Source organism: Bombus fervidus, chromosome 15 (assembly GCF_041682495.2).
Source record: "Bombus fervidus isolate BK054 chromosome 15, iyBomFerv1, whole genome shotgun sequence".
In the NCBI taxonomy this organism is placed as follows: domain Eukaryota; kingdom Metazoa; phylum Arthropoda; class Insecta; order Hymenoptera; family Apidae; genus Bombus; species Bombus fervidus.
This window is the reverse complement of record NC_091531.1, coordinates 6,196,116-6,221,562: the sequence shown is the minus strand read 5'-3', so window position 1 is coordinate 6,221,562 and position 25,447 is coordinate 6,196,116. Positions and strand designations below refer to the sequence as shown.

Below are 25,447 nucleotides of genomic sequence, written 5' to 3'. Positions count from 1 at the left end.
AATTCACGTTGTTTGGTCCAATGTTAATAAAGTTATCAACAATGTTATTAAGAAAGTTTAAGATATTCCATTTTATACAGTGTACCGATACCTTTGTTCATGGCCGCATATTTTAAATTTTAGGTCTGTTGCAACTTGCACAGATATTTACCAAACTAATAAGATACAGACTTCCCGTTTTCTCTTCTCTACCTCGTAAAACTTCACAAACTTACCAATTAACTTTTTCAACTATTCTCTTTTGCAAGTACCTGCGTCCGCTATATGCAAGTTGTTTTTCTGTGCACCATGTTGATGGTTGCAAAAGCTTCACAGGGAAAAGGTATAAAGCGTAAGACGAAATAACGTTTGTTTAAGTTCGAATAAACTGTCGAATTAACGTTTTAGCTTTCTAATTCTAATTCCACCTATCTCATACCTATATATATATATATATGTCGGAGATGAAAGGACATCGGGGATTCATTATAGAACCTAAGAACATTGTCAGTAACATCTCGAGTGTCTAATCATCACGGTTATTTACCAAACTTTGTAAAAATCATATTTATACCAGTAGATATAATCTCTATTGTACAACAACGATGGCTAGTCCGAATGAAGATTCGTTACACGTCCCTAAATCTAACTATAACTCGACATATACATTACAAAATTTGCAATCATTCAGTTGTCAACCCAATAAATAGCAATTGGTCAGGTTCAACCGATATCGCGAACTTTGAATGACTTAACGCTCAAGGTGGAGGTAAATTGAATATATCGGGTGTTGGTATAGTTTGGTAGCTTATTTGCACTGTTAGTATACGCGAAGGATATTGTTGCTACTCCCAGCAGAAGCTTCGTCTCCTCCTGACTTTCCATCTTTTCCCTAGTTCAATTGTACTCTCGTGCATATCCTCTGACATATCCAGCTGTTCATCTTTGTCCTGACACATCTGCGCTTAAGGTAGCTCTTAGCCCCCTAATGATGTTCGCATCATAAGCTTTACAGCTTGGGAGTTAGGCAATTAGGACTTTCCCAAAAAAGGGACATATGTTGTCCGAGTGAGAAACTGACGGCCACTCCAAATCCAAAACGATAAATTGGTTGGCAAGATAAGAAAAGAGCGATGTTGCGTGTGTGTCTTCCATGGAACATGCAACATTGCATCGATCATGGGATTTCGGTATAATAATGCGGCGGTCGTTGTGCCTGGTCAGCTTCGTAGCTCGTTAGCTCGGTCGTGCGTTATTGGCAACGGAAGACGGATTTGCTGGGAAATTTGATGAAAACAGGACTCGCCGCGTCAACAACCATCGAAACGTGACCTGTGCCGGTAATTAGAAGCTTTGCATCCTCTCTTCCATCCTACTCTCTAGCTCAGAATGTTGCTCAGATTGCCCCGGTTGAACATCAGCGTGGCGTATTTAATCGTCAAACTTCCGTTATTGAATTAAGTTGGATTAGCCCGTGAAAGTGTACGGGACGTATTATAACGCGCGGGACCAACTTCAGAAATACGCAGCAGTACATACACGTTCGTACGTGTCCCCTTACCAACACTTGTTTCAAGGTCGTAAACATTTTTGTGTTTCCATAATCCGTAGCTGCTTAGCTTCGTAGAAGCTGCTCAAAATACCTGTATCATTAGCGTAATCGACATAATTTTATATCACTAATATAAATAATAAATTACTAACACGATACATTAAACTGTATGGCTGAACGTCGAAGCTGGAATTTTCGAAAGATCGCGAGATTCTTGTTTTCTTGTTTTCATGTTTCATGGTCGATTCTTCGATTTCTTCATTTTTATCGAATTCGTTCGAAGTTCTTATGCTTCTTACGTTTGGTGTTATTTTGTTCTTACGCTTGTACTTGGTTCTTCTAAGACACACCAGAGTATTGCAATAGTCGTAGACGCTTTTTAAGAACACGTTACGCGTCAAAGGAATATAACGTCGGACGGAATATTTGAAAATTTCATTTGATACTGCTGCGAGACTCGTCTAGTGCCTTTCGTCTTTCGCTTGCGTAACATGAGTTTTGTAAAGTAAAATTAAGGGCTTTTCCGTGTTAGTAGATCGATGATTCTTTACGGAGAATCTGGAACTGCGTCAATTAATATGTTACAGAAATATGATTCCCTTTAAAAAGATAAAGCTGACCTACACGTGACTTTTACGCGCCCACCTACGGAAAAGCTAATAATATCGAAACATGCTCCCCCCGAAGCCATTCAACTTTTATCTGAAACATTTCCCGATATAATCGATAGCGTCGAAAATATTTCCACTTAAACTCTTAGGTGACTCACCCTATATGCGTATACGTACGTATGCAACGCTTTCGTCGTTTTTTCCATGACTAGGTTAAGGTATCAATTCGAATGACAAAAGACACAAGAAACGTTCTGACTTTTTGCAGGTTTCAGAACATAGGACGCAAAGTGCCATTTAATGTCACGCTTATTCTGTGTCTTTAATCAGTGCTAGAAATCGGCGTTTTGCTCGGTTACCGATCGAGTAGACTATTAGTCGGATCTAACCTAACCTCGACCTAACCTCAATCCATTAAAGGCGATAGAAGAAAAATTACTAGACGTATACGCACTTGTGCTGTTTGCAAGAAACAGTATTTTACTTGCTTTTCCAAAGCTTTGCAATTTCGACCCAGCAAAATGAATCCGAACGACGCAAGTGAGGAATTTTTGGCTCGTTGGTAGCGACATTTTTCTAGTTGCTCGTTGAACGATGACGACAACGATGAGAATGACGTTCTAAGATTCATCTACCTAAATTATTCGCCTAATTGGACAATTTCATACAATTTTATATAATTAAATAAGAAAACAATCAGGAATATTGCAACACGTCGAGGTATTAATTATTTTCGTGAGTCATATTTTCCAGGGCAGTGGAAACAGTTGGTCAGTGAAGCCAGGGTGAACGCACCCTCGAAATTCCCTAATATGAAAGTTGGTCGGGGCCCATACGACCCGAGTCTGTTATTAACGTGAAACTTTCATAGTGTGTCGTGATGCCGGGGCGTGTTTTCGCGCGTATCTCGATCTAACGCGCATCGATTGCGGCGTTTCGGTTAATAATCGCGTCGTTACCGCGACTAGCTCTTGTTCCTCGGTTCCTCGAACCGGCTGCCTCCTTCAAATTCCCGTGTTGCCGGTGTCACGCGACTTTTCCCGAAAATTGCACCGTAATTTGCGACACACTTCGACAAGTTGCAAGTGGGTGTTCTTGCCAACGCTCTTGCCAACTGTTGCCAAATAAAACGACGGTTCGCCACACGAACACCGCGGCTTTTCAGCTGAGCGTTTAATTCGTCGATAAAACTGAGACTCGCTATTTTACTGTTTTTTCATGCTTTGCGTCGTCGAGTCTCGACCCAGGCCACGAATGAATATTCGCTAGATCGTGCGAATTTACTTTTAGAATTTCACCGAACAGAAATTAATTCCCTAAGTTCTCGAGTCAATCTTCGAAGGATTTCGAAGAAGTTTTCCGTGAAATGTTTGAAAATAGATGGAAGCGTTTTTTTGCAACCGTGTTGCACCGTACACCGGTCGAAGGAAAAAAAGTAGACGACTGAAGAATCCATCGAAGAGACCGTTTCCTCGCGCGCTGATAGAACTGGAGGATGCATTCTGTGCTTTCAGTGTAATAAAAGCTAAATAAATTGGCTAGAAGAGGGTGGGGATTGAGTAAGCAAGGGGACTTGATGGATGAAGATACCAAGCTCGAAAGAAATCCAATAACAACGAACTGTTTCCATGAGATTTCCTAGTAGAGTCCGTGTCAGCTTTATGCTTTCGCGTCATCGATCTGTTTTTCTTATCTCTTATCAGTGGCCGCATATGTTGCCAGCGTGATCGTGTGTAATAGAGCGGCAAATCGACGAGAACATTCTCCAATAATTTTACTATTTTCCTATTGCTAGTCGTTCGATAATTTTCATGGGCAAATAATTTTCAGCTAACAGGTAGAATATTTCGGCGTATGGAATAACACGTGAAGCGACAAATTTTTTGATAATGAAATAATGCTGATATATTGGAAAATTTTCAGACATCCAAGTTTAAAAAATTGGTCATTTAGAAATTTAGAAATGTACTTTATAATGAAGAATAATTTTTAATTCAATGAAATGTAATTATTAATTAAGTGAAATCTTGTTTCGAAAAATTGTAAAAAAAAAAGATCCATATTTATTGAACGATATAGGTGGCATTTTGTTCCACGAATTTTCTCCATTTTTCACGCAACTCGAATGTTCCATGCTGCTCTCTCGGGCTTTTTGGCGAGAAACATTGCAACATGATCCTTCAAGGCGACCAAATTCCTTAAAAATCGGAACCAACTTTCTGGGTAACGCAGTATTGCCTTCTTTGAAATTATATCCAAGTTGTTTGGCCAGGAAAGCGCGTCTCAAGTTTCTTGAATAAATTAATTAACTGGTAGGTTGTCTTAATCTGGAAGCTCTTATTGTCTGGCGAGATAAACAGCGTAGTTAATTTGCAGCGTCAGGAAAATAATAAGCTGGATCGTGAAACCGGGAAACAAGAGCAAAGAGGATCAAAAGAAGATCCTCGTAGATCGAAAAGGCTATCTATCTTCCAGAAACTCCTGTTCACCACGACGGGAGCTCATCTCGTGTTATCCGTAATGAAAACAGGAAGCCTGAAAAATTGTTAAAAGGAAGCGGTTCTCTCCTGATCTCCTATTCAATTTCAGTTTCATTTTCACGAATAGTAGGAATTTGATAAATTCCATAGACCCAATGCGCGAAGTAAGTTTCACAAAAGATCTGACGCGCATCGAAGCTGAAACACACGCGTAAGTTAAAGTTGAGAAGGGTCCATGGAAAGATACCTAGTCAGCAGAAAAATGGAGGTTCAAAAATTCCCGAAGAAGAGGGAAGCTGGTAAATTTAATAGATGCAATCCCTAAACCGAATTTCACAAAAGATCTGACGTGCATCGAAGCTGAAACACATACGTAAGTTAGAGTTAAAAAGGGTCTATGAAAAGTACTGAGTCACGAGGAAAATCCCAAACTTCCCCATAAGCTAAAGGCAAATTTCTAGGGAAGAGAAAAATAGACAAACCTAACCTCTAAATCAGATTTGGGATACCTTCCAAAGCGACTGTTTTACACAAAAAGTGAAGAAGTGTTTTGCACAGTCTAGGTTCAAAAAATAGGAGTTTGATAAATTTAGCACACACATTCCCTAAATTAATTTCTCCAAGAGACTCGGTGTGCATCGAAGCTGAAACAGGCACGTAAGTTAAATTTAACAAAGTAGCGAGTCGTAAGAAAAATCCCAAACTTCCCCACAAGCTAAAGGCAAATTTCTAAGGAAGAGAAAGATAGACAAACCTAACCTCTAAATCAGATTTGGGTTACCTTCTAAAGTGACTGTTTTACACAAAAAGAGAAGAAGTGTTTTGCACAGTCTAGGTTCAAAAAATAGGAGTTTGATAAATTTAGCACATATATTCCCTAAATTAATTTCTCCAAGAGACTCGATGTGCATCGAAGCTGAAACAGGCACGTAAGTTAAATTTAACAAAGTAGCGAGTCGTAAGAAAAATCCTAAACTTCCTCACAAGCTAAGGGCAAATTTCTAAGGAAGAGAAAGATAGACAAACCTAACCTCTAAATCAGATTTGGGTTACCTTCCAAAGCGACTGTTTTACACAAAAAGAGAAGAGTTTTTTGATGTCTAGGTTCAAAGAGGAGAGATTAGGTAAATTTGATTCGCATATTCCTCAAACTAAGTTCTGCAAGAGACTCGGTGTGCATCGAAACTGAAACAGGCACGTAAGTTAAATTTAACAAAGTAGCGAGTCGTAAGAAAAATCCCAAACTTCCCCACAAGCTAAAGGCAAATTTCTAAGGAAGAGAAAGATAGACAAACCTAACCTCTAAATCAGATTTGGGTTACCTTCCAAAGCGACTCTTTTACACAAAAAGAGAAGAGTTTTTTGATGTCTAGGTTCAAAGAGGAGAGATTAGGTAAATTTGATTCGCATATTCCTCAAACTAAGTTTTGCAAGAAATTCGGTATACGTCGGAACCGGCACAGCACGTGCAAATGCACCACTGTCCAGAACCTGAAGTTCAGCTTTATTAGGGTGAGGCAGCGTCTTCTGTGAGCCGTGTTCAGCGTCCTTTGAGCGGGAGACCGTTCAGTTCCAACGACTTTCAGTGGTTGCTGGTACTCGTCAAAGCAGTGCCAGGCCTGTTAACATGGAACACGACGAAGCTACCGACAAAAGGAATTTATCCTTGGAGGATAAAGTGAGAATTTGTAGATGTGTTCCTAGATACGGTCCAACGGCATGCGCTGCGTATTTAAAAGAAGTCCGATAACACCACAACGATGATCCGCTTTTAGCATCCTCCAGACGTTTTACATTGGAACAACGCAGATTCACAGTTGACGTTACATTTTCCTATAAAACTGTAAACAGCTGTGTACGTAAACCATCTGCAAGTTCTGCGGCATTTTCAGCTTAATGTTCCATCTGTGGCTGTCAGGAAGTTTCCATTAGTCCAGGCATCTCTAAAACTTACTAAGCTGCATCCAGCATATTTGTAAATACACCAATTCACTCGTCCATCTACTCCACTTCTTTTTCGTATCCTCGTTTAAACGTAATGTACCTAATTCGTCTCTATTTCTGCATAATCTGTCACTTACTATGAATCGTTGAATATTCGTCCATTTATATCCATTTTTGTCTATAGCAAAGAATGTTACCCGTATAACGCGCACGAATGAGTAAATAAACAAAATAAAAATTCTGGGATGTTCCTTTTAAAGTAGAATTTTAGTTTTGAGCAACATACTGGCAATGACCTGCAATTAGGTGCAGCTGAGATTTCTCATTTAACACTTTACCGACCGATAGCCGATTAATCGGTTTTTGTCGTCGACGCTTACCGATCGATAGCCGATTAATCGGTTTTTGTCGCAGATGCTTACCGATCGATAGCCGATTAATCGGTTTTTGTCGTCGATGCTTACCAATCGATAGCCTATTAATCGGCTTTTCGTCGCCGATAATCTTCCTCATTATTTGAGCAGTAATTTGTTATTTAGTACTAAGGTACCTTGCTCGGTTGCATCAGTCGCGTTGCTTTGTAAGCTCGCACAGTTTTATGCCAATTTGAAAAACTTACCGTTCGCGATGGACAAAAAGAATGGTATTGAAGAGTCTAAATCGAAAGAGAGCCGGCGCCAGGGAGAATCAGCGCGCGAGCTGCTGGTCGGACGTGCGTATGCCGTTGAAGCGCTAGCCATCGATAAAGTGTTAAGTTTAGATTCGAATTCTTTTATGGATTCTACATGGAAAGTGGAATAAACGTAACAGATAGAGAATTTTGCATATTCTGATGGAATTCACAGGGTTGAAAATGGCCAGATCAATGTTTCCCTAGGTTTTACCAATAATGTTTGCCCTCCGCAAACTTCCCTCGTATCGATATTTTCGATACCAGTATGCTTCCGAATTTCAGCAACGAGAGCGAAAGCTAATTGACCGAGAGCACCGGCCAATTTCGAAAATTGCCTGCGGCTTACCATTCGAATACACTAAATTTTAACCGCACGGAAAACCATACTTCACCTCCGATCAATTTTTCATCCATTTTATTAAACGGTGCAGTTTTTAGCGAAAGACTAACGTCAACGTCTACGTCTTTCTATCTCATTTACTTAGGTAGATGAAAGTACTGAGAATGAAACGAGTACTTAATTAGACATATGATCTCAAGTTTTAATATTTTCAATTTTATAATATCATATTCTGGATTTCTAACATATCTGGTTGACACAGTATTTGCAAGTTTTATTGCTTTCAGTTTTACAAATATTTCTTGACTTTGGTGTTCAATTTTTTCAAAGTTTCTAAACTTTTTATAACTTTATATTATCCAACTTGGGAAATTTTATAATATTCCCACCTTTTAATATATCTGGTTGCACAGCAATTGCAAATTTGATTGCTTTCAGTTTTACAAATATTTCTTGACTTTGGTATTCAATTTTTTTAAGGTTTCTAGAATTTTTATAACTTTATATTATCCAATGTGAAAAGTTTATTGCTTCCAGTTTTACAAATATTTCTTTACTTTGATATTCAATTTTTTCAAGTATCCTAGAATTTTTATAACTTTATATTATTCAATTTGGGAAATTTTATAATATTCCCATCTTCTAACATATCTGACTGCCACAGTATTTACAAATTTGATTGCTTCTAGTTTAATAAATTTTTCTTCACTTTGGTATTCAATTTTTTCAAGGTTTCTAGACTTTTTATAACTTTATATTATTCAACGTAGGAAATTTTATAATATTCCCACCTTTTACTATATCTGGTTGCACAGCAATTGCAAATTTGATTGCTTTCAGTTCTACAAATATTTCTTGACTTTGGTATTCAATTTTATCAAAGTTCCTAGAGTTTTTATAACTTTATATTATTCAACGTAGGAAATTTTATAATATTCCCACCTTTTACTATATCTGGTTGCACATCAATTGCAAATTTGATTGCTTTCAGTTCTACAAATATTTCTTGACTTTGGTATTCAATTTTATCAAAGTTCCTAGAGTTTTTATAACTTTATATTATTCAACTTAGGAAATTTTATAATATTCCCACCTTTTACTATATCTGGTTGCTACAGCAATTGCAAATTTGATTGCTTCCAGTTTAATAAGTTTTTCTTCACTTTGGTATTCAATTTTTTCAAGGTTTCTAGAATTTTTATAACTTTATATTATCCAATGTGAAAAGTTTATTGCTTCCAGTTTTACAAATATTTCTTTACTTTGATATTCAATTTTTTCAAGTATCCTAGAATTTTTATAACTTTATATTATTCAATTTGGGAAATTTTATAATATTCCCATCTTCTAACATATCTGACTGCCACAGTATTTGCAAATTTGATTGCTTCTAGTTTAATAAATTTTTCTTCACTTTGGTATTCAATTTTTTCAAGGTTTCTAGAATTTTTATAACTTTATATTATTCAATTTAGGAAATTTTATAATATTCCCATCTTTTAACATATCTGGTTGCTACAGCAATTACAAATTTGATTGCTTCCAGTTTAATAAATTTTTCTTCACTTTGGTATTCAATTTTTTCAAGTCTTCTAGAATTTTTATAACTTTATATTATCCAATTTGAAAAGTTTATTGCTTCCAGTTTTACAAATATTTCTTTACTTTGATATTCAATTTTTTCAAGTTTCCTAGAATTTTTATAACTTTATATTATTCAATTTGGGAAATTTTATAATATTCCCACCTTTTAATATATCTGGTTGCCACGGTATTTGCAAATTTTATTACTTTCAGTTTAACAAATATTTCTTGACTTTGGTGTTCAATTTTTTCAAAGTTTCTAGACTTTTTATAACTTTATATTATTCAATTTAATAAATTTTATAATATTCCCACCTTTTAACATATCTGGCTGCTACAGCAATTACACATTTGATTGCTTCCAGCTTTAAAATACTTCAAACATGTATTTCAATATTTCTAAAATCACATTGACCCTGATTTTTATTAATATTTCCAGATTTCAATATGCGATTTCGTTCGATGCTAATAAAATTGCAACGTCTTCGATTTTATCGATATTCAACATTTCAATATCTCCAGCTACTGCAATATTTCCACAAATTTTCTTCTTTCCAATTTCATCAATATTCCGGAAAATTCCAACCTTTCTATCAGCCTCGATACTTCCAACTTTCTCCAAATATTTCAAACATTTCACAACATCTCCGAAGACTCGGTTCTAATTACCAAAAGTAAAAAGAATTGCACAGATGTGAAAATACGAAACACCAAAAATTTCATATGCCTTTTGCCCGTTTCTTCTATCGTTTTATTCAATCGCGATAAAACCTGTGAAAAAGGGACAAGCGGAGTGAAATTCACAGCGGAGGCAGAGCTTAAGGCAACGAAAGTGCGATAGCTCGAAGGTTCAAAGATTTGCCAAGGCTTTTTCGTGAAACGAGAGTCTCGTCGATTTGGCAAATTGCAGCGAACGTGTGAAAGGAAAGGGCGAGGAAAAGGCGATTTCCCACCACGCCAGCGATACAATAATTTTGTTTCCGGATAAAGACGACTACGTGGCAACTCCAATCGCCGGAAGAACCTTTCACCTAACGGCAAATATTTCGTCGCGATCTAACGTCCTTTCGTATTTTCACCCACTTGCTCCTTTTCCCTTCTTTGTTTCATAGAGACTCGTTGACTAGAACCAATAAGCTTATCAGCCTGATTTATCATAGTTTAGCGTAATGTACCATCCAAAAAAGTAGGTCAAAGAGCGGGAAAATTGTACCACTTCCTTTGGATAAAGTTGGCAGTGTCGTAAGAAAAATTGAAACTTTTCCACTCGAAGTGGTCGTAAGTTCGAAACGAATGCACGAAATGCAAAAGCAAGCAAATGGGATAAATAAATAAATTTATAGAAACGTTCCGACGTTTCTTTCATTCGCGTTCGAAATCGAAGCAAAATTGCAACGTCGTGTTTGGAATATCAGTTTGTTCGAGTGAAGTTAAAAGTTACGACAAAAGGGGAACGAATAAAGCTGATAAGCTTTCGTATTTCAAACTGTGGATAATAATGAAAAGCAAAAAAAAAAAAAAAAAAAAATTGTGTGAAACTTTGGTCTAATTAATAAAAATAACACGAAGCAGGGATTTTGTTACGGTGCAGGTAGCTTGGAATTGCGGTGTTGCAATTTTCCTTCGTTGTATAAAATCACTAAGCGAGTAGACAATAACATTATTTTCTCTTGTGATTTAATCAGACAGAAAAATCAGCGCTGAAACCATCTATTCTATGTCTTAGAATTTACTCTTGGCAGACTTTCCCTCGTATTATCGACGTGACGTTAAAACTTAACGCTGCACGTTACAACGATTGAACACGAGTTTAAAAAATCAAGAGAAGCGTATCTCGAGTAGAAAGAGTGGCGGTAGATATACTAATATTAGGTCTAGCAAAAGAGTGCTGCTTGGATTTCTCGATAATGTGAAATTAAATCAAATTACACGAAACGAAATTTCACTAAATTTCCTCCTTGAAATAATTCCCTCGCTGTCTTCCTTCCTCCTTTATTTAATAAAAGATTATTAACTAGTAAAGGGTCGATACTCGGCCAAAAATTTCTACCAACTTTATGCCTGTCGTGATCGTAACGTTCCCTACGTTGAATCCATTTACCGCGTTCGCTTCGAGATTTGCCCATAAACCCGAGCCATTTTTTCCACGAAGAAAACACGTCTAAACGTTCGCCTCGTCTTCGAAAGCTTCTCAACTTTCTCTTATACTCTACATATATGTATGTAAATTCTATAGTATTCAAATTACCCGCCAACCGATATTTTTACTTTTGCTCTGTTTTACCGGCAGTCGTTTTGCGGAATAGATTAGATCACGAGAGAAGATCGGTAATTTAGGATTCTCGATTTTCCAGCTAAAGCTTGTACCAGATTTCTTATTAACTCTTGCTGTATTTCATTTCATTATTCCCAAAATAAGCTCGATTTTACAGAATCGATCGTCGATATATAAATATAAATATATATATATATGTCGGAGATGAAAGGACAACGGGGTCACCCGTTGAAAGTGCTTGGAAAAGCCTCAATAGCATTCACGAAATAACCCAGACACAGTCATTCGAAACTTGAGACAATGAGCTTAGGCTCGAGGCGATAACCGGTCGCCGAGCGTAGCCGCGGTCACGGGATGAACGTTCCACCTAACAGAAAAGTACCAATATTATGAGACACACGTAGTATTAACAATCAAACCCTGGGCAAGAGCAATGTCGCAGTTATGCGAGTCTGCCTAGCAACGGTAGCAGTTTGTTGGTATCCCAGGCCAACGTTAAACAAAGCTAACGCAATCGTAAGGAAAAGAAAGTTTCCATTACTCAATTATTCTTGCGATCTCCTTGGTGAGTGACACATCGTCTAGAGAGCAATATAAAGAGCGTCATAGCGAGCGATACTTTTGTGCGTAGAAATTCTATTCTGAGTTTAATAAAGAGTGAGCCCGTGGACCGTGGATTCGCTATATCGAATCTAAGGTCATTGCCATTAACGTCTAGTTACCGCGGTCACTGGTCGATCTTATTTCATCTGTATTCGTGTTAATAAACGTTATCTTGATTGTGAAACAACAATGAACAACCCAGGCGAAGATTCTTTACACGCCCATAATCCAAGCTCAAACAACTCAACTCCGACATATATATATATATAATAACGTAAATCCTTAGGGTAAATCAGACGATCGAACTTATTTTGGGAAATAATGAAATTAAATACAGTAAGAGTTAATAAGAAATCTACTACAAATTTTATATATCTATAAATTAAATAAATAAAGTAAATTATATATATGTAATGACAAAGTCTGCAGTCACTTTGTTGCCAACGGAAGTTGAGAATTCGCAACGAGCGTTTCGAGCGAATATCGCGTAGAACTGCGAATACTATGTTCGTGGAAATTCGTAGCTTTCCCCTGTAATTAAAGAAATGGAATCTCACGAGAAACTTATTTCAATCGCTAAGCATAAAAACGTATAGTTTTAATGTTCGAGTGTTTCGTACGTTTGCAAATATCACGTGGATCGTTACGATTTCGAATTTCCTATAAAACCTTCGAACTATCCGCGTAAAACACCGCAGTGAAGAATATTCCGAGAGAATCGAAAAATCTAACCCGATGATTTATTACGTTTCGTTATATTTGACGAATGGCGAGAATGGACATTTTCCAGCAACTGTCTGACGGAATTCAAGAGTCTAGTTAACGTATGCAATTTGCATGCTGGATATTATACCGAAGAGGAAATATTATACGAAGAAGGTCGGAGGAAAATCCTCGCGCACCTGTGTCAACGTTCTTTTACGAAAGCTTTTAATCTTCGTTGCAACGGGTTGAAAGTTCGTTGTAAAAACTACCTAAGTAGCCTAAGGGAGAAATAGGAGAAATTAAACTTTGTCGTGCTTCGACTTGTCGCGATATTTTTCCCGGTTAAACGTGCAAGTCGAAAATTCGCCACTTGCAGCTTTTCGTAATATTTTCGTAATTAAGAGATAAAAATATGCAACAATGGGTTCATGGGCGAAAAACTCGTCGAGAGAATTCCATCGCGCGAGCCGATCACCGCGTGACGTCTCAATTTGCCGCGATTCTTTTTGCCCGATAGAAGCGTTAGCCAGGCGCATGTAAAATAGCGATCGCACGGGATTTACAAGGCTACAGAATGTCACTCACGTGTTCCATCATGGCGGGATATTGCGAAGGGTAGAGGACGAATGCTCCGATCAGATGCGCCAGCGAGAAAATGAACCCAGCGATGCACGCGTGCCGCAGCCTTATGGGCAGAAGTGCGTACGCCATGTAAATGAAGAAGCACACAGCCCACACTGCAGCCAAAGGACCTCCGCTCCGATGTTCCTTTGATCCGAGCGCCAGATGTACGTTCAGAGCCACTTGCAGCGCGAGTAGAGTCACCAGGACTATTCCACTCACGCCGGCTAACCAGATTTCGTTCATCCCAGGCCTGGATATCGCTGCTACCAAGGCTGCAATTTAAGGAAACTCGCCAAGTCGTTAGAACTCCGGAGGACAGTTTGCCTGTGCGCTGTATGCAACGTTTAACCGCTACGATTTAACCGTTTCAGTCGCAAGCAACGCGATCGCGCTGTTTAGATTCTGCGTGAATAAGTGCCAGCACGTTTGAACGCTACAGACGACTCGCGGTATTTTCTATTTCATTGTTATCTTCGTAACACTTTACCGACCGAGAGCCGATTAATCGATTTTTGTTGCCGACGCTTATCGCCCGATAGCCTACTAATCGGTCTTTTGGCCCGAAAGACGTAGCAGGAGTGTAGCTGGACGTTGTATTGGTTGGCAACTAAGTGATTGCGGATTTTGTCATTAGCACCTAATGACAAAATCCGCAATCACTTAGTTGCCACGGCGATTAAACTGGTCCGATAAATACAAAGCGATCGAGACGATTGCGAGGATTTTGTCAGGACGCGTAGCACGTTATTTTCCTCGTAACTGGTCGTCGCTATGTTCCTCGTGATCGATGGGGTCGTCGTCTACCATGCTGAGATCTCTGCAAGAGGCTGTTCCGTTTGATATACCGAGTACGACGACGCGACGAGTATACTCGTCAGAAACAGTTCACTGGTTAAGAGCTTTTCCCGTATGAGGTGCGAGTACGTGTCGCAGATAAGTTTCGCGACGAAGTTAGCGGTGGCCGTTTCGTTCGCGTTGGAACTTTGTGAGCGGGAACGGCCGCTTTCAAAGACGATGGGTTGCGAAAGTAGATGGAAAAAAAGTTGCTCGTGGAGAACCGCTTTGAAAATTTGATGCGCCGCTCGACCTTTGATGTCAGCGACGCTGCACGCGCGCTTCGTACGACTATTACGACGCACGTACGCGCTGTCGTAAGAGGACGCGATGGCATTCTGATATTTTTATACTTTTTTTCTCCCCCACCTTTTCTCGCAACCCTGTTTGGTTTTGTTGCCTCTTTGCTGAAACTATGCGCGGATTACACACAGGCAAAACGTTTGCCGAGGAAATTTTAATTAACATCGAGGCGGCGCAAGTGGGTCAACCGAGGCTGAAACGAAAGCGACCGAAAACGTGGCAAACGATCTCGTTGATCCTTCGGATAAAATTCAGACTCGATCGTTCGTCTCAAAGAAAATTGCTGTCCTGCGGCCACGGTTGCGGAGATTTCACGCTTTGCTTCTCATCAGCGGAATCTATTTTCGTACGATGTATGTGAAATACGAGTCATATTTGGAAAACGACGATTTGGCAGTAAAATTCGACCAAGTTGAATTTCGAGATTTTATTTGCGCGATGCTCGCGGAGGTTTTGCGCGTTGCGTTTGGATTTTGTTTCCGGAGAAGTCCTCGCACGGTTGGCGAATCTCTCGCGCCAAAGATTTGTCCAGTAATTTGATGGTAAATTCTTGGTGGTTTTTATACCCTGTCTCTTAGTTTTCCGATACTTACCAGCATAAATTGCGACGCAGACGACCAGCGTCACTGCTAGCGACAGGTTTTCTGGCCTCTCTAAAGTGGCAAGGAATTGTTGGCTGTCTTCTACAAGGAGTCTCAGCATCAGAAGCATACCTAAGGCAAACGCCAGCCCCGCTAGTAAGCCGAGAACGTGAGTCATGTTGCTTTGGTTCATCCTGAGAAAATAGCGTTGATACAGCATTTCCACCTAGAAAGTAAAAACAAACAGGAACAAGTAATCTTTCTTCAACGTTTCTCAAATATGTACCTGACACATTTACTTCCTGAAAAGTTTAGGAACTAGAAGCAACCTTTCCTACTGAAAATTTTGTCAAAGATAGTTTATAATGTTCTATAGCTAATATGACATATTATATTGTAGTATCGTGGACAAATGGCTTAAGAAATATCGCGTGAATCATAAACGATATTGGGAGAAAGCCTAAATGCCGCTGGGCCTGGCAGTTTTACCGGATAGTCATCACCTGAAGAGTCGAATGAAGGAGTTGAGTTCTGAGTAGTCGTGAGTGGAGTGTCGAGTTGTCAGGAGTCAAGTCGTGAGTTGAGAGTTGAGTTGATTAGTCGTGAGTTGACTTGTCGTGAATTGAGAGTCGAGTTGATTAGTCGTGAGTTGAATAGTCGTGAGTTGAATAGTCGTGAGTTAAGTAATCGTGACTTGAGAATCGAGCTGAGTAGTCGTGAGTTGAATTGTCGTGAGTGGAGAGTCGAGTTGTTAGGAGTCAAGTCGTGAGTTGAGAGTCGAGTTGAGTAGTCGTGAGTTGAATAGTCGTGAGTTGAATAGTTGTGAGTTGAATAGTTGTGAGTTGAGTAGTCGTGAGTTGAATAGTCGTGATTCGAATAATCGTGAGTTAAGTAATCGTGACTTGAGAATCGAGCTGAGTAGTCGTGACTTAAGAATCGAGCTGAGTAGTCGTGAGTTGAGAGTCGAGTTGCACGCGTCACTCGTGTTCAGTAATTTTCACATATTCCAAGCTGCCCTTATGCCGCGTACGGAAAATCGGCACGAGCTTCTCGGACAACGTCTACTCCGCAACCGTTGCAATACTTCGCCGCGTTTGCGACGGACGTTGCTTCGAGTGAACCTCCTAAAACAACGTCGACAGTCAAACGTGCAGCTAATTTAGCAGTTCGTTCGGAAAATATTTCTCGCGAAGATGTACATCCCTCGATGGCCAGGAAAATGTTCCCAATTGGACGATCGTTCGCGAGAGTTCGAAAGCTTGCGAAGCATCGGAGCGTGAGACGATCGATTTATTCGATCGAGATGGAATCGAGTTCTGGTCGGAGTTCGGTAAAAAAAAAAAAAGCCGAACAGGATTAAAGAATTACTTGGAACCGTTGGCTGAATTAGAGATGCGTGAAATCAAAGGAAGCACGGAAGTATCGAGAGAGGGAGAAGCTGGATGGCAAGCCATTGAAAGGCGAAATAAACCAGTGGAACTCCGCGCCATTGTCGTTTCTCCTTTTCCATTTTCTTTGTTTCATTCGCTTGCCTCGCCGTTAATCCCGCGGTATTGCTTTTTATATTTTATTTCTTCTTTCATTTCCCCGGCTTTTAGCGTTTGCCCGAATCAGTTCCATAGGTTTGGACAAATTTACTTGGAAAGCGATTTCAAGCGAACGCCTTCGCCTTTGTTCTCGGAAGAAACTCTGTTTAATCGCGAGATCGCATCGATCGTTCGAAAAGACACGTTACAAAATTCACCAAGATATTTCAAAGTATTCTTCGAACTGTTTAAGAGAAAAAGTAGACTTAGTAGCTTCTAACGAAAGTCAACGCCGCTAAAAATTTGTCTCCAGGAAAATTTTCCTGCTTTTTAAATTATCCATCAGCGAGCTTCCGACGACAGTCCGATTCGTTCGTTCCAGACGACCAATCCGTTGAATTCGCAGCAATTTTTTAACCTTTTCCTGGTTCATCCTTTTCAACTTTTATGTATGTCGGAGATGAAGGGACGCCGGAGCCTTTCTTTCGCAATATTTGCGAAGGTCCCCGATACTTTAGTCCAGATTTTTTATTATAGTTTCTACTTAAACAATAAAACTGAGAAATAGCTGTTTATGAGTCAAGTCAATTATGATTATCCGAGATTTGTGACAGTGGGCTTGGGCTCCAAGTGACATAACGGGTCACTGAACGTAGGCCACGGCCACGGGATGGACGTGTACCTAACAGAGGTATAAAGTAATTAAATAACTCTCCTTAAAGACAAGGATTGACCCGAGGAATACGGAGAGGAGTTTATAAGGGCAATTCCACTTGAACCGAGGTGCAATCCGATAAGTTCGCCTAGCCCAGTGAACACTTACATCGAGTTCCTAATCGCAATCGTCATCCCGTTGACCGTGTATTCGTTATCGACCCTAAATTCATCGTCATAGACATCTCGATCACTCGATCATCGATATCATTTGTTAACTTTTGTAATACATTCTCATAAGCAAACATCATCTGGTATAAGACAACTATGGACAACTAGCATCAAGACTCATTATACGCTCCGTTTCCCAAAGATGATCCGATATATAAATATAATTCCTGGTATATCCTTTTCAACGTTTTATTGGGTTGACAACTAAGTCATTACTATCAAATGACAAAATCCGCAATCACTAAGTTACCAACTCAATATATAGAAAGACCTGTAGCACGAAGATACGAATGGAATATCGTTGCTGCTAAAACTTTCACACGCGATACAGTGGGTTCTAAGCGTTTGTTGCTTTGTAGCTGTCGCGTAAAGGGATTTTGGTATACGCGAGGAATTAAAGGAGGAAGAGAAGTTGTTGGCTGCAGAGCTTGCCAGCTAACGTCAGACTTTCCTAAGTCGAGGAAGATACCTGGAGATAGCTGCGGGGTTGTTGGTGTTCGGTTAACGAAAAACACGGACTTCTTCGTTGATTAATCGTCTATCGAAGTGAAACTCTTCTTGCGCCCCAAGGCCGCGCTAATTTCTACCAGAATACGTGACCAAATTTAATTAAACTAAGATTTACTAAACGAAAGATCGTTCTAGATTACGCAAGAAGTCGTAGGAACTTGTGTAACTCAGGCAAACGTGGTATCGCGTTAACGTAGTTGTGCAAAGAGGAACGCAGTTACCTTGTCAACTTCTATCGTCCAAAGATCTCAAGAAACATTGCCCTATTCTACTAATTGCCCAGTGTATTAAAATTCTGCTTTATTTACTGTAATTATCGTACCCTAAGAACATATTGGGTTGCCAATCACACATAGTTGCCAATCCAAATAGCTTCGTATTAATAATTTTCAACTGCGAAAACCTTCGATCTTATTCTGGTTGAGGTGGATATGTTATGTTTGTTGCCGTTTGATCGGAAATAGTTAGAGGTTGTGGTGATAGCGCGCTATTGCTCGTGTGTAGAGTGAGACACAGGTCGCTAAATACTGTGGCAGATACTGCTGCATTTTTCTTCTCATTTTTGATGGAAGAAAAATCGGAACTCCGGTCGCCGGGATTTGAACCCGGGTTCCGAAAGTTCGTAAGCTAAGGCGCTAACCACTGCGCTGTCGTCATCCGACGCTAATTAGTGTCGAGTGATGGTATTTTGCTGTCGAGTGCCGCCACATGGCAATCGAAACAGCGTCCAATTCTTTTCCAAGACACACGACATGGGCCAAGTGTAGAGCAGCTTTCAGATCTCCTATCTATCCCTAAATTCCTTTTCAGTCAAATTTATGTCGCATCGTAGGGATCCTTCCATTTATGCGAAAACTGATATTACAATAAATTCGATATAAAGTAGAACAGTGTCCAGTTGTGTTTGTTGCTTAGTTTTCTTGAAAGCTGACGTGAAAATTTCACGTCGATGTTATCCATCGGTGTTCTATCGCACGACAAAAGGAAGATTTACTATAGAGCAGGAAGCTGGCTTTAGTCAAACGTAAGCTGTACGCGTCAAGGATCGAGAGCTCTCGAGCCTCGAGGATCAGCTGCGATCTCAAGCTCGGATTAAGCAGGCGTAACCGAAGGAAACGGATTGCTAGGGACGCTTTCGGGTCAGTTTGATCCGCGTAGCGTTGACGCGACGCTGCATGTCCAAGAAACTTTGGAAATGTTCGAGCATCGGCGTGACGTTACGTCCTCGACACTTTTGACAAACAGGAAATATCAACGCGTTTGTAACATTGAGAATATTCGACAGCATCAACGAGATGCTAGCAACACGACGTGCTACTGCAGTAGCATCGCATAGTACTCGACCTAACGCAATTTCTTTAGACGTGCAACTGTCCTTTGACTTGAGACGATCCACGTCAGAGGTCAATTAAATTCAATACACATCAAGTAAATAACGTTTTATTGATAAATTATTAACGTGTAAATTAATGTGTAAAATGATGTTTCATTCGCTGATGTAACCGAAAGCTATTCGGTTGGCAACTAAGTGATTGCGAGTTTCGTCATTACTATCTTTTTTTTCTTTTTTTTTTTTTTTTTTTCTTTTTGTGTTTATTTTACAATCAATTCTCGTTAGAGAATTTCAAGTAAATTTATCTGACGTGGTACTATGACACGATTAATAGGTGTTTATAGTATGTTTGATTCTACTTGAATCTAGTGCTTAGGTCTAAGGTGTAATGTCCTTTTAGCCTGCGGATCTGTTCCGACGCGTCTGTTCTAACATTCCGAAGCATTCTGTTGTAACGCTCGAACCGTCACTCTGTTGGATTTCTATAATAAATTTCATTGTCGCATACGAAGTTCAATTTTCTCCGTCGTATTCGTAAAAGAATCATTTGGTTCGAACCGCGACGCGAGGAGATCACCGGCGATCCGTTATTTCGCGATTTCTTGTGTCTGCGACGTGACACTCTCAGCGAGCGAACGAAACAGAAAGGGAAGGTTAGGTAGCTGCGAGACGCGGATCAAATTTCAGTCAGACGTAACCTAAATCGCGATAAATATCAGCTTACATGGTAACTAGTTATCGTTTTGATCGACCGTCGGAATATAAAGAAGAGAAGAGTAGAAGGAAAAGGTGTGCACCGTAATCGGATTCGTCGTGCTGTGACGAAGCAGAAGCTAAAACGGCGTTATAGAACGTAACGCGATGCTCACAGTCATCGGACAATATTTGCAGAGAGGAATTACGCGGATGTTTCATAATGCAGCGATTTCAACCGGATTATCCGATCCGATGTTGGTGGTGAACACCGGCGGGCAAACAGCGATTTTTAGCCACGAGCTACAAACGCGAGCAGCAACATGAAAGAGCGGGACCATCCGCGAGAATAAACAATTTTGTAATTCGCGGAACCGATGATCATCGGTGCTTGTAATCTGCAACGACGTGCTACGCGTATTTTCCATTATCCTGGTCCGCTGCAACTAATTCCCCCCTCGATCCACAAATGGAAAAATTGAAACGTCACGAGTTGATAATCGATCGATTCAACGTCCACCATCTGCTTCGCTCGCGAGGTTATCTTTTTGCCAATTGTGCGACGCTTGGAAATCGAACGCGCAACGTTTCACCGTCGGAATGTTCGTTGAAATGCAACGCGGAAATATTGCCTTGGCAACTAAGCGATTGCGGATTTTGCCAATAGCATCTAGTGACAAAACCCGTAATCACTTAGTTGCCAACCGAATAACATTGAAATCGTAATATTTGTCAGTCAACGGGAAATTCGATGCTGCGTTGCACTGACAATTAAAAGAATTCTTATCGTACCGTGTATCAGATTCTTAACCCTTTGCGCTCTGAATTTAATTTCAATTTCGTTAGCGGCAGCTCCTAACGCTTTTAAGTGTTTTGTTCGAAATTCACTTCGACTAAAGAGTAAGACAATTTAAATAAATAAAGGAAGAAAGAAATTCACTTAAATACCAATTTTATTCGCACTATCGTTGTATTCTCTAATTTTTAAGTGTTTCATATATCTTGAAACAATTTCCAGCGTGCAGAGTTCCTGCGTTTCTTTCGCACGTTTCACGAAAAAACGGTGAGGAGTGAAAGAATGTCGAGCGAGACTCGACAAAGGAGCTCCCGAGATAAAAACTGATCGCACACTCGACATACAAGCGTAAAGGGTTAAGCTCCAACCAGTGACGATTCTGTTATCGAGTGTTTTTTAAATACATGAAAACCGTTAGAAAATAGATGTGTGTACATCTGCATTGTACGAGCGACGAATGAAAGAAAGGAAGAGAAAATAAACGAATGGATGTGCAATACGATAAATTGATTGCTGTTTGAGATGTACAAGAGAATAATACTTCGAGTTATTATGTTACATATAAAACAGTTATTCTGTTCTATATAAACGTTGTACTTAATAAAACGTTATATAGTATTACTTTAAGAAAAACGAAGAGTAAAATTCGATGAAACATCGTTGAAGTAGCAAAAAATAATGAAACGATAGGAATTGGAACGACTGTTGTGGAAATTAACACTTTAACGACCGATAGCCGATTAATCGGTTTCTGTATCCGAAGTTTACCGACCGATAGCCTATTAATCGGCTTTTTGTCGCCCATAATCTTCCTCATTATTTGAGCAGTTGTTTGTGATTTAGTACTAAGGTACCTTGCTCGGTTGCGTCAGTCGCGTTGCTTTGTAAGCTCGCACAGTTTTATACCAATTTGAAAAACTTACCGTTCGCGATGAACGAAAAGAATGGTATTGGAGAGTCTAAACCGAAAGAGAGCCGACGCCAGCGAGAATCCGCGCCTGAGATGCGAGTCGGACGTGCGTATGCCGTTGAATCGCTAGCGGTCGGTAAAGTAAAATTAAAAAATCCTATGCTATCAACGACACAGGACATAGCACTGACTGTAGTTATGAAGAGTAACATATGACACATAGTGTTACGTGTCTATATTGAAACTCTGGTCAACGACAGTTTCATCGACGAATTTTGTGTGGAAAAAATGAGATACAATTTTAGAACGTGATAATTGTCAATTAATTCGATTTCCAGTGGCTGTCGAGAATTAGAAATTGACAATTAAAAATTAAAGAATCAAAAATAAAAGATTCGCAACAATTGCACGCAATTGAACTATTTCTCGCTGACTTTCTAATATCTAAATGGCGTCGAATCTTCCCGAGAGAAACATCAACTTCCGATCTTAAAAATCTGAATAATCATCGTGCGATGGAAAAATGGATTTTAATTATATTTTACTTCGATTGAAAAATGCTTGAAAGCGTGAAACTCTTCGACGTGGTATCGCGTCTATATATTTTAGCTATCGATAATTTCATCGTTGCAGCTTCGTCGAAAGGAGGAAAGAAGCCAAGGCTATTGAGATCTTCGATCAACGCGAATTCAATTCGCGGCTGTGAAACCACATCGTCAAAATTTTCACCATTTTCACGGCTATTCTACTCGAGTTGCGAGTTTATGGCAACTCAATCGCTCGCCACAGATTCGATTCCAAATGGCGGGAATGAAGAGGAACGACCACTGGAGTTGCGCAACTGTCTGCGAACAGCCCCGTACAGTTTCGGATTCTTTGGCCGCGCAAACTTGTTGCGCGATTTCATGTTTTCCTATTTAGGTGACTGTAGCATTACTCTATAGTGGTTGAAATTTAGTCAGAAAACATTGACCAGACATTGTCACGATCGTCTCTATATCGCGAGCAACGCTTCACTTATGTTTCCTATATTTTTTCCAACAATTCTCCCAATCCCAACAATTTTCTAATTGTTTTTACTTTTTCACCTGTTTCATTGGCAGTTTTATTTGAACGTTTGAAATTCGTTCGATCTAGTGGTTTCAATTATCGCAGCTATTGTAGTTTATTGTTATTTGTCTTTTTTTTTTTTTTTACACTTTTATTTATCTAGCGGATTGGAAAAAAGTTTAATGTACAGGATGTTTCAAAAGGTCCTGGCAACTAACGAAAATACCCTGATTCCTTGTTTCTGCTGTAAAATTCGTCTTTCGCCTACTCGGACTATCGATATGGTCGTGGAAATAGCACGCAAATCGTACTACATCGATACCGCGTTACACCTGTCTTTAGCATAATCCTATAGCCCCGTGATACCTAATTTTCCTAACTTTGCGCTACCTACAGTCTCGTGTTTCCCTCCTCTACTATCGTTTCCTTGTTATTAGGTTGGCAACTAAGAGACTGCGGATTTTATCATTAGGTGGTACTGACAAAATCCGCAATCGCTTAGTTGCCAAACCAATACTCCGGTCGTAGCTCCGTCCACCTCGCCGTGTTCCATATCAGAAGCTGTACTTTTGTAAATTTATGTACGTTTTACGTGCAGGTTTTCTGCAACGTCCGATACAGCTGTACTTTCCTTCCAATAATATCTCGAGAGAGAGAGAGAGAGAGAGAGAGAGAGAGACGCGAATTTCCAAACGAGGTTGAATTTTCCCAGGCAAAAAGAAAAACGACGACCAAAAAGGATACTTCGTTATTCCAATTGCCTGTTCACTCTGTTCGTCCAGGTGTTTACCTGCAAGTTTTTGAAGCGGTGAGAGGCGCACAGCGACTTCAAAAAACGGCAGAGCGCACATTTCCTCGCTGGCTGAGTTATCGTCGCGTTAACGCTCGCCTCCTGTGTCTGTTCTTTCCCGGTTCTAAGCCCAACTCCCACCTCTGATCCCCTGCTCATCTGTCGACAAAAAACCAGCGTACAATTTATTGTAGTACACCCCTTCCCAATATCACAACGTGGATACAAATTGGGTTTCTGGAATTAGACGGTGTTGTTAGTTTAGGAGGAATAGTCACTGAAAAAGGATAAAATAGATATGAATATAGATATATATGTTGAGGTAATTACTTGAAAAGAAACTGTACACCTTATCTTTTGCGTATCTGTGACCTGAAGACCGTTGTTACAAAGAGAATAGAATTTAGTGAAAGAAAAAATTGAAAATAAGGAGAGGTTCATATTATTCTGCTTTTGAATGTAAATTTCGTTTTGGGTTACAAGGTCTAGAAAGAAAAGAGCTATAATAGGTTTCTATTGCTGCTTTTTGTAATCCTCGGCTACAGTTATAATGTCAACTTTTTGATAATGTCCTTTGCTATAAACATATGAATGTGATCCCAACCAATCTTCCTCTATTCTATTGTAAGAGTGAGGATCTGCATCAGCATACACTATAGTTAGTATACACATAGTTAGTATAATAATACGTATAATAGTTAACCCCTTGGCCTACACGCTATCTGTCGATCGCGTAAACCATAGTAAGCAAGAAGCCCGGTCGCGCACCGTGACATTCATCTGTTCAGCCGTGTGGCGCAAGATATATACTTCTTATGACATGTATATTTAGGGGTTACAAAAGGAATTGTGAAATAGTAAACAACCTTTGAGGACAAATAGTGTTTTTAGACTCGTGGTTATAGGCCAAGGGGTTAACAGTCAAATAGTGTTTCTAATTATGAAACTTTGTGGAATCTGTATATTCAAAACACAATCCAAGGCTAACATCTATACAGATTATACTTATATCTGTAATTATTTCAATATGTTTTGCTATTACAAATTCATCTAGTCGTTCCTATATCAATCAACCTCAACAATATATAAAAAAGGAAACCATATATGTAATAATTAGTATAGTAATACATATAATAATACTTAATAGTCGGATACTGTTCCTAATTGTGAAATATTGTGGAATTTGTATATTCAGATCCCTTAATCAATGACCCAGTCCAAGGCTAACATCTATACAGATTATACTTATACCTGTACTTATTTCAATATGTTTTGCTATTACAAATTCATCCACTCGTTCCTCTATCAGTCTATCTCAACAATACATAAAAAAGAAAAGAAACGTATAAATAGTTAGTATAATAATACATATAATAGCTAACAGTCAGATAGTGTTTCTAATTATGAAACTTTGTGGAATCTGTGTGTTCAAATTCCTTAATCAAAGACCCAGTCCAAGGCTAACATCTATACAGGTTATACTTATAGCTGTACTTATTTCAATACGTTTTGCTATTAAAAATTCTCCACTCGTTCCTCTATCAGTCTATCTCAACAATACATAAAAAATAAAAAAAAATGTATATAATATTTAGTATAATAATACATATAATAGCTAACAGTCTGATAGTGTTTCTAATTATGAAACTTTGTGGAATCTGTGTGTTCAAATTCCTTAATCAAAGACCCAGTCCAAGGCTAACATCTATACAGGTTATACTTATACCTGTACTTATTTCAATATGTTTTGCTATTAAAAATTCTCCACTCGTTCCTCTATCAGTCTATCTCAACAATACATAAAAAAGAAAAGAAACGTATAAATAGTTAGTATAATAATACATATAATAGCTAACAGTCAGATAG

The 25,447-nt window shown here is 39.2% G+C and overlaps 1 protein-coding gene across 2 annotated transcripts in view; it reads right to left on the bottom strand.

Annotated features, from left to right (window-relative positions):
• The window catches only part of LOC139994803 (adenylate cyclase type 6), a 102,676-nt gene that overhangs the window by 45,396 nt on the left and 31,833 nt on the right, over positions 1-25,447 (bottom strand). For both annotated transcript variants that reach the window (XM_072017744.1, XM_072017746.1), the window contains exons 4-6: positions 23,582-23,740; positions 15,101-15,314; positions 13,332-13,642 (exon numbers count right to left, since the gene is read on the bottom strand). In XM_072017744.1, the coding sequence (XP_071873845.1) occupies positions 13,332-13,642; positions 15,101-15,314; positions 23,582-23,740 (684 nt within the window). The remainder of the gene's footprint in view (positions 1-13,331; positions 13,643-15,100; positions 15,315-23,581; positions 23,741-25,447) is intronic.